Here is a 13448-nt window from a genome sequence, read left to right on the forward strand (position 1 = left end):
CTGTATGGCGGCGAATGGGCAAGGCTGTTCGCTTTCCTGGGAAAAACTAGACGGGAAACTTATTTTCGGACTTCCTCTTGTATGATGAACTAAAATCAAGGAACAAATGGGCGACGTAAGAAAATAACAAAGCTACATCCGAGCTTTAAAAATATTTATATATACCTAATCACAACCTTAATTAGATAAATTAAGTTCGGAGTACTTACGCTCCTTCATGGCCAAAGGGCTAACACATATAATTTCCGTATGCCTGGTTCCGAGCTCTATACCCGGTGGTGGTACTTAGTTCGGATCCCATTTTAAGCAGGAGATCCCGCTCATAAAATCTTGGTAATGAAAATGTAGTTACATTTTAAGCAATCAATCAAAGTACTTGGGAAAGAAATGTTTACGAATATTATCTTATTAGAACTGCGAATTTCTATTGTTCGTTCATTTGAAAATACAGTTCTTTTTCAACATTGGGGCTATGGGAGATGGACCACAGTTTTAGTAGTATCTGAAGCACATAAGCAGCATAAGCACTGGGATTCAAATCTAATATTCCGCACAGAAAATGATTACGCTAACCATTTAGCCATGAGGAAACTGGTTAAAAGTTATCGTTTAAATACAGATAAAACGGAATTTGGAAGAATCAGCATACATACTAACAGACATCTCTATATCTATACTAATCACAATCAGTAAATAAAAATACATAGCAGTAAATGGTCATATGCATTTGCATGATCTGGCTCATTTCCTCAAACAGGACGACAAAAGGACAGATAACGCCAGTCTTTTCGTTCTCCGGCTGCAATAATCCAGAATTTGAACGTTCCATTTTTGCCCCTCTTAGATGATTTTTAAATTTGGTTATTACTCATACGTATATTTCTTTTTGTGGTCTGGTTCACATATTTCTCTAATAGTACCTCCTCCATACAAGTTTTCTTACAGGAACACGACAATGTATCGAAGTTAAATATAAACGAATTTCAGTTTTAGTGTAGTATACTGTTACATATTTAATCATTTCTTAAAACATTTAATTATAATTTAACCACAGTTATTTAAAGTGTATAAATTACTTTAAGAGGAAAAGAAGCCATGTCTATGGGAGACTCACTTTGTTACTGTGTTCAGAAGAATCGTTTAATCTGCAGTTCTTTCATAAAGATATCACGGGAAGAAACCTTTTCTACATAAACAATCAGGTTATTAAGAGGTCTTATCTCAACTTTAGAACAATTTGCATCTAAAGTGCAAAATGATTTTTTTAAAGTGCTTCGATCTTCGTGTGAGTAACAACCTGGCGAACAAATTATAATTATTATTATTATTATTATTATTATTATTATTATTATTATTATTATTATTATTATTATTATTATTATTATTATTATTAATAATAATAATAATAATAATAATAATAATAATAATAATAATAATAATAATAATAATAATACTTTATTAGGAACTTAACAGCTATTATGAATGACAAACAGTTATAAAACATGATTGTAGAATACAGGAGTTCTTATTTAAAACAGTGTTTATTTATATCTTTGGGAGCAGTCTGAACTTTAGTATATACTCGATAGTGCATTTTAATCGATAGTGTAAGAACAGTGACCTCAACATTAAGTGTATCTCAATGTACACGAATTACGTACACAATATCTTCCCACATCAAATACACATGACAAAGAGATTTAAATAATATATATTCTTTTTTTTTCTTTTTCTTTTAAACGAGCTCTCAGGTAAAACCAAATTAGAAGAGTTGTTATAGTACCTTTGGTGTATAGCTGTTTTTTTTTTGTTTTTTTTTGTATATAAATATAATTATTCCACATGAATATGCAGTATTTAATTACGTGGAAAATTCCTTGGTTCCAAGGTTCCTTCTAAAGATGTGACATTTTAGTGTAATTTGCTTGCACTTTCTTTTGAAGTATAATATGTTAGTTATATATTCTATATGTCTATTATATATTTTTTACTATATACAATATTCTATGAGTCGATTACATATATATATATATATATATATATATATATATATATATATATATATATATATATATATATATACATCATCATTTTAGAAAGTTACAGAAAAAACTCTGCCTGTCACCCCATCTTACATCGTTGGAAGCTTCGTTTTTCTCTTTTCTTTCTTTTTTAAACAGGAAAGGAGGGGAAAGTTCGTTGTGAGATCGACTAATTCGCGTATATCAGATCCAATAAACGTCCTCCTTTCTCTGCGGACAATTTTAGTTTTCACTCCGATGGGTTAGGTTCCAAGACGTGAGGTTCTCTCTCTTGTCTCGGCTGGGTTTTGGCGAAGTATTCCTCGTAGTTTGATAATTACAGTTCTCCTTTTGGGAAGGGAACAAGTAAATTTCTTTTACCAGACTTTAGGAAAATAAAATGCATAACTTTCCTTTAAGTTTTTAACAATGACGGAGCAGGCGGAACGAGCTGGTCTTGATAGTCTCATGCAATTCTCTAAGTGATGAGATCTGGTGCTTTTTTTTTTTTTCCTTTCTTCAAAAGCTCGCTTTTAATTTTTTAAAGGGATAGACTAATCCTGAATGAAGAATACCCTTTAGAATTCGCTGGTACCTTCGGTACTGCCTAAGAGAGCGACTCGGGCAGTTACTCTTTAGGTGTTCGCTTTCACGAGAGTTTGAAGGAGATTCTCTGATATCATAAAGACTTGGGAGTAGCATGGACTGGAATGAGGACTGCCTTCCCTACAAGTCTTGAAATTTTCATGAATTACACTTCAGTCTTATTTAGAGAGATCTAACAGGAGGCAGAAGGCCTAACAGTAGAGAACTCTACCCATTGAATTGCCCGGAGTGGTTGATTGAGATGACCGGAGACAAGTTTGAATATAGCATATACATTACATTGAAGGAGATCATGAAGTCAAAATAAAATATTTTACGATTAATTCACTTTTTAATTTGTCGCTCACATTACCTGAGTCTTTTAGTTCTAGCTCGTTTTCTCGGCCCGCTTTATTTTATTATTTAGGGCGATAGAGGAAGCAGACGAGAAAGAGGACTTCCTTCAATACTCAAAGAGACCTTGGGCTCTCTCTATATATATATTCATTTTTTTTTTTTTCAAACTCCTAAACATATTTAGAGACAAGACTCGCGCCAACACCTTTTGTATTATTCCTTATGTTTAATTCTAGTGTTTGGAAGGAAATTGTAAAAAGATGGACTGGTAAAGGACGGGAATTGCAAAGTTTAAAAACTGTATCCGTTTCCGTATAATACGAGAAGGTTGGCAACTTCACGAACAGCACCAAAGTTATGTCCTGCGTAGCTTTGATGTTATACAACGACATAAAACGAAGATCGATTATCAAGCATCTTTGTTAGCTAAACGCAGGATTTGAACAACATAAGCTCCCCGTCAGCAATTGAACCCTGGTCTCTCACGAAGAAGATGCAGAGGCTAGTCATGTAGCCACAACACAAGTCTGTTCTGAAAAATAAACGCAAAATGAGCAAATAAGAGTGGAGCCAGATAATAGGTGATATTACAAAATTCCAAGATGAGATCTCTAAAGAATTCAATTCAATGGAATTACAAATACATAGGATGGATCCACATAGGTTTAATCTTGACTTTCATTTAATTTTTTTTTTTTTTATTCCTTTAAGAACCTGAAAATGAACTCCGTAAAGGTTCAAAATATTGGATTTGCTGAAATATATAAATGCTAAATGAAATTATTGGAGATCATCAGTGCGGATTTAGGCAAAATCGATCAACTATAGACCAGATATTTACCATTTGACCAATACTCAAAAAGAAATGTAAATACAGTACCCCAGTATTTAATGATTTTAGAAAAGTCTACGACTCGATTATAAGGAAAATATTGTACAACATTTCTACAGAATTTGGGATACCGAAAAAGCTGTTTAGATTAATTAAGATGTATTTAAAGAATCCCAAAGTAAAGTCCGGATAGGGAAATTCTTATCTACCAGTTTTTACGTTGAGAATGACCTGAAACAAGGAGATGCATTGTCGTCATTATTATTCAACATTGTTCTGAAGTACGCTGTAAGAAAAATCAAAGATAGCAACCAGGGCTGCTTAGAGTTGGATGGTATTTACTAGGTTATGGCGTATGCTGATTATGTAAATCTGATACGGAATGATAGGAGAACAACAGAAAGAAATCCAGAGATCTTGTTAAACGCTTGCAGGGACATTGGTTTGGAAGTAAATACAGAGAAAACTAAATACATGTAAATTCGCCAGGATTGTAATACTGCAAATTATGGATGCATCAAGATATGAAATAATACTTTCGAGAAAGTAGACACTTTCAGATATCTAGGATCGATGTTAACAGAACAAAACTATATCCATGACGAAATTAAATGTTGAGAGAAATCAGGAAATTCGTGTTATTATTCAGTTCGAAAACTTTTGTCGTCACGAATTCTGTCGAGGAATTTGAAACTTAAAATATATAAAACGATAATCTCGCCTGTTGTGCTGTATGGTTGCGAAACATGGTCGCTAACTTTTGGGGAAGAACGCAGAATATTCGAGAATAAAATCCTAAAACGAATATTCGGACCCAAAATACACATGAATGGAAAATGGAGGACATTTCACCACGAGAAACTGTATAATTTATAATGTTTATCTAACAATGTTACGTTCATTAAGTCTAGGAGGTTCAGGCTGGGAGATCATGTAACCAGAATGGAAGAAAGTAGGAACGCTTTCAAAATTTTAACTCGAAATTAATTCAGAAAAAGACCATTAAGAGGATCTAGGTGCATATGGAAGGACAAAATAGGCCTCGCAAAATGAGAATACTAGGTGCATATGGAGGACAAGATAGACCTCGTAAAATAGGAATACAAAGTAGAAACTGGATCCAATTGGCTAGAGGCAGAAGTCAATGGAGCGCTTTTGTAAACACAGGCCACAGAATTAGTTAGTTAGTGCTATATTTGATTACGAAGCACTACAGATATATTGGATTGATGCAAACGTTCATTCCATTTTTTGCACAAAACGAAGAATCAGTTGTTTTCTGAAACATAAGATTTAATCAATAAAGTATATGGTGTTCTATTCGATTTTTTCTACCTCTCTTCGGTAGCTGCATGAGCCTGCGTTCATAGAATTTCTGAGGTTTCTGGCGAAAGAACTGATCCAGATGATTTTTCAGATCATTCACGAAGATGAAATTTTTACCATTTAAGCTGTTTCGAAGAGATCGAAATAAATGAAAGTCGGAAGGAGCAAGGTCAGGGAAAACGGTAGGTGGACCAAAACATTCCAGTCAAATTACAACAGTTTGTGTCGGGTAGCCTAAAACACGTATGATCTAGCATTGTCGTGATGAGAGTAAAACATACTTCCTGTTGGCTAATTCAGGGCGCTTCTGGTCAATTGCTCGCTTTAATTCACTGAGTTGTAAACAGTATTTCTCCAAATTAATGGTTTGATTTTCAGGTAACAGCATACAATATACGATTCCCCTTCAGTCCCGCCAAATGTATGGCAGAATCTTCTTCAGATGTAACCTTGTTTTTGCACTGGTTGAAGGGGCATCCTCACGCTTACACCATGATTTCTTACGCTTAGCATTTTTTATTTTATATATATAAATTCATGCAGCACCCATACATCAACCATGCAAACCATTCCAAGCTGACGTATTCACCTTGACACTGTTGACTGGTTGATTCCAAAACTCTCTTTGATCTCTCAAGATGTTCTATGCCAATCACTTTAAATTAAAGCCAATATTTTGTTACCATCAGCCTCGGCCGTTCGTCCCGAATGTGCCGGAATGTGGTACTACTAATATTAGAATTGTTTACACGAAATTTTCTGAAACATTTACAGCACATATTTCTTTTGCGTCTGCGACACATTCTTGCCTTAAAAAAAAAAAAAAAAGTCCAAAGTACCGTTTATTTTCTGCCATTGTTCACGCTGCACACAATATAAAAACACAATCAAACCATCCAATTTCTTCCCCGCGTATTCATGGAATTTCCTTGTCATACAACAACACTTTACACATGAAATTACAAACCATCTACCATCTACCATCTAGCGCCGAAAACGAAAAAAAAAAAAAAATGAAATTTTTAAGTTTTACGTCAGACGGTTATGCCGGTTAGGCTAAAGGAGACGGTGATAATGAGAAATGAGTGAGATGGTGGAATGAAGAAAGTGAGAGGAAACGGGAGAACCCCGAGAAAACCCACGAGCACGGTGTTTGTCCACCACAAAGTCCACACGGCGCGAGCTGGGATCGAACGAGGGACCCCAAGCACCGGAGGTGAACGCTCTACCACTGAGCCACCGAGCCCCCCGCCGAAAACGGGACGAACTTTTGCATGAAATTCATAATAACAATTAATTATAATATTACAGCTGATCTACCAATTATTTCAAAATGATTTTACCCCTTGTTTAGGCTCATGTTGATACGTAATCCAACAAACCATCCACCTAGTTTTACGTCAAAGAAAACAAATAGTCAATACCTTCAATCTACTTAATATTTACAACCGAATAATCTAAAAAAATAATATCGAGTAATCACGGTGATTTTACTCTTGCGGAAATAAGAATATTACGACAATTGTTAAAATTATTTACGATACACATTAAGATATATCATATGTATTAAAAAAGAAAGAAGAAAAAAAGAAACGAAAGAAGTCTCACCTTTCTCCTGTACGATCTTCATGTTTTGGATTCCCAGTTACTGATCTATTTAGACTATTACAGTCAAACACTTTGTCATCTAGCACCAACATTTCCTCGCTAGAATCACTACCTGAATTTTCACTTACACGTTTGGAATCACATGAAGATTTATCCTTGTCGTAAGATGTGTTGTTCTGAAAGTGTTCACTTGTTTCGGATGGAACTACTCCAGAGGTATTAGCCGATTCAATTTCTGTACTTTGGCGCTTTGATGCAATATGACTATCCGTACTTGCATCCTTGCCACACTGCTTGAGATTAAAATGAAGGCATATAAACAAAAAGTAATTTAGACACAAAAAAATACAAAATATAAAGCATAAGAGTATATATATATACAGTGAAACCTCTACTAACGGACACTTCTATAAAGCGGACACATCCCATAACGGACACATTTTGTAATCCCCAAACACTGTAATAGGATAAAACATATTGGCAAACCTCTCTAAAACGAACACTCTCTAGTACGGACACGGACAGTCTTTTCTGTCCTTTATAGGTATTATTTACCTCCGTATTACGGACACTTTCTCTATAAATAAGTTGAAAAGTATTGTAAAAATACATTTTTAGTAATTCATACATGTGTCACCAAGAAAGCATTATGACATTTTGTCTTCTGAACTGTCTACTCAGCAATCCAGACGAAGAGTTTCTGTTTAACAACCCTCTCATATCCTTTGCTTGCATTCCACTCCCACCCAAGCTGTTTTAGACACAAAAGTGATTGACAGTTGCCCGCCGTTTGAAATAACACGTTATTCTACTGTTCTGCTGGAATCTCTAACCAAGCAGAAGACAAGTTCGGTAGTTTTTGCCCGCGGGTACGCATATTGTCACAAAAAAGAGACTACTGGACTGCAATTAACCCACAAATTAAAGCGACATACTGAAAACGTAAGTGTAAAGTGCAGAGGACTATAATGTCTTATTTCCATCTTGTGCCTCGAGTATTGGACAGCAGAGGACAACACAGCTACAGTAACATTTTGGTAATATTCGTGAATACATGATTCATCGAAAAATATTGTTACTAATTGCATATTACCTTCTTTACTAATTTACGTAAGAAAATATCAAAACCTCTCTAAGGCGGACACCTCTCTATAGCAGACAATTATTGATTCCCCACGGCTGTCCGCTTTAGAGAGGTTTCACTGTATATATATATATATATATATATATATATATATATAGGGTGTAACATAAATGCATGTCCAAAAGTAACGAGGTGATTGCGGACATCCAAACAAGAAAAAGTGTTCCTATAATCATGGGTCCGATGCCGCTTCGTTTCCGATATACAAGACGTTCAAATATCGAGTCCCTCCAATGGCTCACTATGGGAAAGTGAGTGTAAATGTTCAATATTACAGGAATAATACAATCAAGTGGAATTATGGCTGTTCAAATATATTTACACTAACATAGAAAATGAAATTAATCGACATTTGAGGTTATTGGGTTGTCAGTGTTGCGAACTTGATACAAAGTGTTATGTTTTCAAATGGCACTAGACGTCCACACATTAGCATATGATTGCTGATGTCAAAACTTTCCTAAACATGGGGCACTGTCTTACGAAGTTCATGTGTGGTATAAACGAACGATGTGACCTCCATTGAATACCTTTCTCAATTACTTATCTTGGGAGACATGTAATAGTTGTGATCTATGAACCGTTGTTTACTATTGTGAGCCGTTAATTGACTTTACACTTGGACGCCTTGTCTTTCTAAAACGAAGCGGAAGGAACGTTTTGATGTTAGCAATCATATGCTAACATGTGGACTTCTAGTACTATTTGAAAACATAACACTTTGCACCAGGTTCGCAATACTGACAACCCAATAACCTGAAATGTTGATTAGTTTCATTCTCTATGTCAGTGTAAATATATCTGCACAGGCATAATTCCATTTGATTATACGTATGATTCCTGTAATACTGAACATTTCTATTCACTTTCCTATAGTGAGCCATTAGAGGGACTCGACATTTGAACAGGGGTCGCGGTGACTCAGTGGTAGCGCGTTCACCTCTGGTGCTTGGGGTCCTGGGTACGATCCCAGCCCCCGCCACGTGAACTTTGTGGTGGACAAACACCGTGTGCGTGGGTTTTCTCGGAGTTTTCCCGTTTCCTCTCACTTTCTTCATTCCACTATTTCATTCATTACTCATCATCACCGTCTCCTTTAGCCTAACCGGCATAATCGTGGGACGTAAAACTCAAAAGATTTCATTTCATTTCTTCGACATTTGAACACCCCGTACCTCGGAAACGAAGCGGCATTGGACCCATGTTTATAGGAACATTTTTACTTATTTTGATATCCGCAATCATCTCGTCGCTTTTGGACATACATTTATGTTACACCCTGTATAGATAGATAGATATAGACATGGGCGGCGATTAGGGGGGCAAAGGGGGGCAGTTGCCCCCCTACTTTTCTGAAATGGCCTTTTAATATATATAGTTTCAACCAGGGAAATTCGTATATTAACATTGATATACAAATATTCAGATCATGTCTTGCCCCCCCACTTTTAACGTCCAATCGCCGCCACTGGATATAGATATAATCTAAAATATACGAATACACAGAAATTATCGTCATTCATAATCTACAGTTCATAAACAAAATTACACATTCATCTTTCGTTTATTGATTGAAGCTATAGGGTACATAATGCATAAGTACAGCAAACTATCTTTGTACCATAAAGTTTTCTACTCAATGTTGCTACAATTTCGATTAATGCTGTGGCTTTTATCGATATCCTGACTGTTCACTGGAACCTGTTTATCTCCACACCATTTTATGTGTTTAATATAATGTCTTGTGAAGGAAAAAGTGAGGCTACAGAATATTCTGCAAACATTATAATTACGTCACTCTTTGCACTTATTTGATGAGCACTTTACTTTTTACTAACACGCTGCCGTCTTTATAAACTCGGAAGAACAATGCGTTACAAAGGAAAAAAATTTACAATAATCCTTGTAAAGTACAAGTCAAGACCGTAGTCCGCTAGAATTCAAAATCTGAACTTTCAAAAATTCGTTACGAAAGGATTGCCAGGGTCCTAGCGGAATGTCGATAAAGGTCACAGCTTAGATAGAAATTATTTATTGAAAATCTTCTATCTGTTCGCTTTATGCAATATCTCCCCATTAACCTCATATTTGCTCACGTGGTATTGGGCTTTGTTAGTATATGATATATATATTTATTTTTAATAAGTTGTCTCTACACCATGTACTAACAATGTCTAAATCTTTCTGTAGTAAATAATTACCATACTCACTATTTACTACTGTACATAATTTAAATCATCGGCATATTATAAAATATTTGAGTATTTAATTTTTTCAGGCAGATTATTAATAAATAGGGGAAAAAAGGGGTCCCAAAGAAGATCCTTGAGGAATGCCATTCTTTATACAACTATTATTGGGGTTATTTGACCATTTTTTACTTTGAATTTTCTGGTTGGAAGGTAGCTCACAAACCAATGAACGTACAAAGGAGATAGGCCTATGTTCATTAATTTATTACTAACAAGTTCAAGCTCTATGGAATCAAAAGCCTTTGATATATCTATAGATATAGGGTCTATTCTTATGTCCTAAATATGTAAAACTGGTAAATGTACAAGATTTGTTACAATCGATTTTCCTTTTTGATACCTGCTGAAACTTACTTTATTTTTTATATTAAAATATAAATGTCTGCGTTTTATAATTTCAAATATCTTGCAAAATGCATTGACTAATGTTACTAGCCTATATATATTTCTAGCCGTAGCATATTATATTTCTACGATCACTTGTTTTGTGTACTGGTACAATGTATACTTGTTTCCATATTGAAGGAAACTCACCACTTTTCAGGGATAAATTAAATATACGTATTTGTTAGAACAGTTGACAATTCAGTGCTACAGGTTTTAACTATATAATAAGAGATATTGTCAGAACCAGGAGTAGTGCTTCCCTTAATCACTTTAATTGCTTCAATTACATCAGATTCAGTTATATTGGGTATATATGTTACGACATGGTTACTAATGAAGTGAGCGATGGGAAATTCATAACCTGGCTACTTGCATAATACCTTAAGTCTAGATTAAAATTTTTGCTAAAAACACATTTAAACACAAGGGTCGTTCAAGGTTGATCGGGACTTTTATTTCTTCAAATAAATAGATAGCATAAGAAACACCAAACTATGTCAACTTTTCAAAGTATTCTCCGAGCGCGTCGAGGCACCGTTGCCATCGTTGTGGCAGCTCCCTGATTCCTTTGGCGTAGAAAGAACTTGGTTGTTGTCGTAGCCACTTGAGGACATCGTTCTGTAGTGCTTCATCTGTCGTGAATTTTTTCCTTCCCAGATGGTCTTTAAAGGGTGCAAACAAATGATAATCACTGGGGTCTAAATCTGGACTGTAGGGGGAATAACTTCCCAGCTGTTCACAGACCATCATGCGTGTCCACTTCTGATCAAATGTAAGCTGGCGAGGAATCCACCTTGCACAGATTTTGCGGAAGCGTATGTGATCGAGGATGATTGTCTCAACACTCCCGAACTGATATTCACCTCGGCAGCAATATCCAGTACTATTACTCGCCGGTTCTCAAGAATCATTTGCTCAACACATGCGATATTCACTGGTGTGAATGCAGTCGGGCGAATATGTCCATGCGCTTCATTTGTCACCAGCTCCCGTCCTTCGCGAAACTGTTCACACCATTCGTACACTCTTGTCCATGACAACGTTTCTTCACCATACTGTGCTTGCAATCTTCTGAAAATATCAGCTGGTTCAACTTTCTCCTTCACAAGAAATTTGATTACACACCGCTGCTCCACAGCCACAGACACATTGCTTGTCGCCATGTTCGGTGCAACTGCTACGCATGCGCCAAATAGGTCATGCCGGGCGCTACTTACTCGAGAAGGAATACATTACATCACACGCAAGTTTCATCATGATCCGGCTATTCATCGATTATTTACGTACGAAAATCCCGGTCAACCTTGAACAACTCTTGTATTTCTACGCCATTTGATTCTGTAACTGATTTGTTATTATGTTTCATTTCAGTTAGTATTTGATTGCTATCAGAATTTTTAAATATTTTCCAGAAATGTAAAATAATTATTATTGACAATACTGTTTTCCATTATATATATATCTCGCAAATGTATGAAAAATCATTACCTTAAACTGTGTTTTTGGTGAAGATAGATAGTCCCATAAAAAGTTATTGGAGACATGACACATAGTTTTGAACTCACTGAACTTTATTACTTTCTCTACGCATGGATGGCAAATAGAGTTCGGCAAGCCATCGTCTTTCGACACCTGGAAGTAATAGAAACAGCTTAAATCAGAGACAGCCTACTCAAGGCATACGTGCAACTAATGACGCGAACAAATCCGTCACATGAATCTACTCATTAATAGAGCTAAGAATTTTAGTTGTAAAATTTGAGTAAACAATGTGCAAAATGGCTTAGAAAGGTGCCAAATTTTTGAAAAAATGGTACAAATATCAATTCATACAAACAGAACCAAAAATAATTAAAACATATATAAGGGCTAAAATTTCACTCATGTACTAAAGGTGTCTTGAGATAAATCCAAGAACATGCCCTCCCCCCTTCGAATTTTCGAAAAGAGATATATGTTGTTTGAAATACGCGTCAAAATGTATTAAATTTGCTTACTCATCTCAACAGAATTTAATATATATTTACTGTAATTAACAAAATTATGCAATTTGCCTCAATAATAATTATTTTACAAGAAGTATTGTGTACATTTGCAACTTCACTTCTGTCAGTATTCTGCCCCCTTTGAAAAAAAAAAATCCTGCAGATCTTTCTGTCCAAGAACACAATATTATTAGTTACAGTCCTGAAAACTATAAGAAGAAACAAGTTAACGTTTAAATGAAATTCACAAGCCCAGAATGAAGAGAGGTTCTTCCGGGCTATCCCTGATTTTTTTTTTTCAGTGAAAATACGTTTCCAATCACTAAATAAATAACAAAAAAAAAAAAAAAAAAAAAAAAATCTCAACCATACAGATCGGTGATTGCTGTGATTGATGTTTAATGCAGCCCGCTCCTTAGCAACATCAAAGTTTCAATAGCTTTCGCCTAAAGGGATGTACTAAAGAAAAGTAATATGATGCCGTACACGTTCGGTGTTCCTTGTTTAATTATTACAGGATTAAAATGCGCCAACAGAACTAATTTGCCGCAGATATTAACAGAAAAACAGTGCAGCACCTAAAATTCCTAGCTCTAATTGATATCATAGGATACATATCTACAAACTATTCTTATACCTGGGAACATTAAAAAGACATAAAATCTGCATACGATTTCGAGGTTTTCTTCACTTTTTCCTCGCACACCTAAAGAAACCTTGCAGCTACTTAAAAACAAGCTATACAAAATTTCCTGTCTGCCATACTGTAGGTTAAAAGTGACAGAATGAGTAAAACTTGATAGTAATACAGAAAATGATCCGTTTTCATCTGGAAAACTTGCAGATTATGACACCTCTCTAACCGGATTTTGCAGAGCAACAAAACTGTACGCTCAATTGTATAAGCCTCTCAGCTGTTGCGTAGAAAAGTGAAGGTGCTCTTGTGGGCAA

General features: G+C 35.4%; 1 protein-coding gene across 2 annotated transcripts in view; it reads right to left on the reverse strand.

Annotated features, from left to right (window-relative positions):
- The window catches only part of LOC145680432 (uncharacterized), a 52024-nt gene that overhangs the window by 19307 nt on the left and 19269 nt on the right, over positions 1-13448 (reverse strand). The window contains exons 2-3 of one of the 2 annotated variants that reach the window (XM_081750957.1): positions 12001-12144; positions 6730-7019 (exon numbers count right to left, since the gene is read on the reverse strand). In XM_081750957.1, the coding sequence (XP_081607083.1) occupies positions 6730-7019; positions 12001-12144 (434 nt within the window). Of the gene's footprint in view, positions 1-6729; positions 7023-12000; positions 12145-13448 lie in introns of both variants that reach the window. The other variant, XM_081750956.1, reaches the window with a different exon arrangement.

The sequence above is a fragment of the Thermobia domestica genome, chromosome 3 (genome assembly GCF_964235325.1).
Source record: "Thermobia domestica chromosome 3, izTheDome1.hap1.1, whole genome shotgun sequence".
NCBI classification, from domain to species: domain Eukaryota; kingdom Metazoa; phylum Arthropoda; class Insecta; order Zygentoma; family Lepismatidae; genus Thermobia; species Thermobia domestica.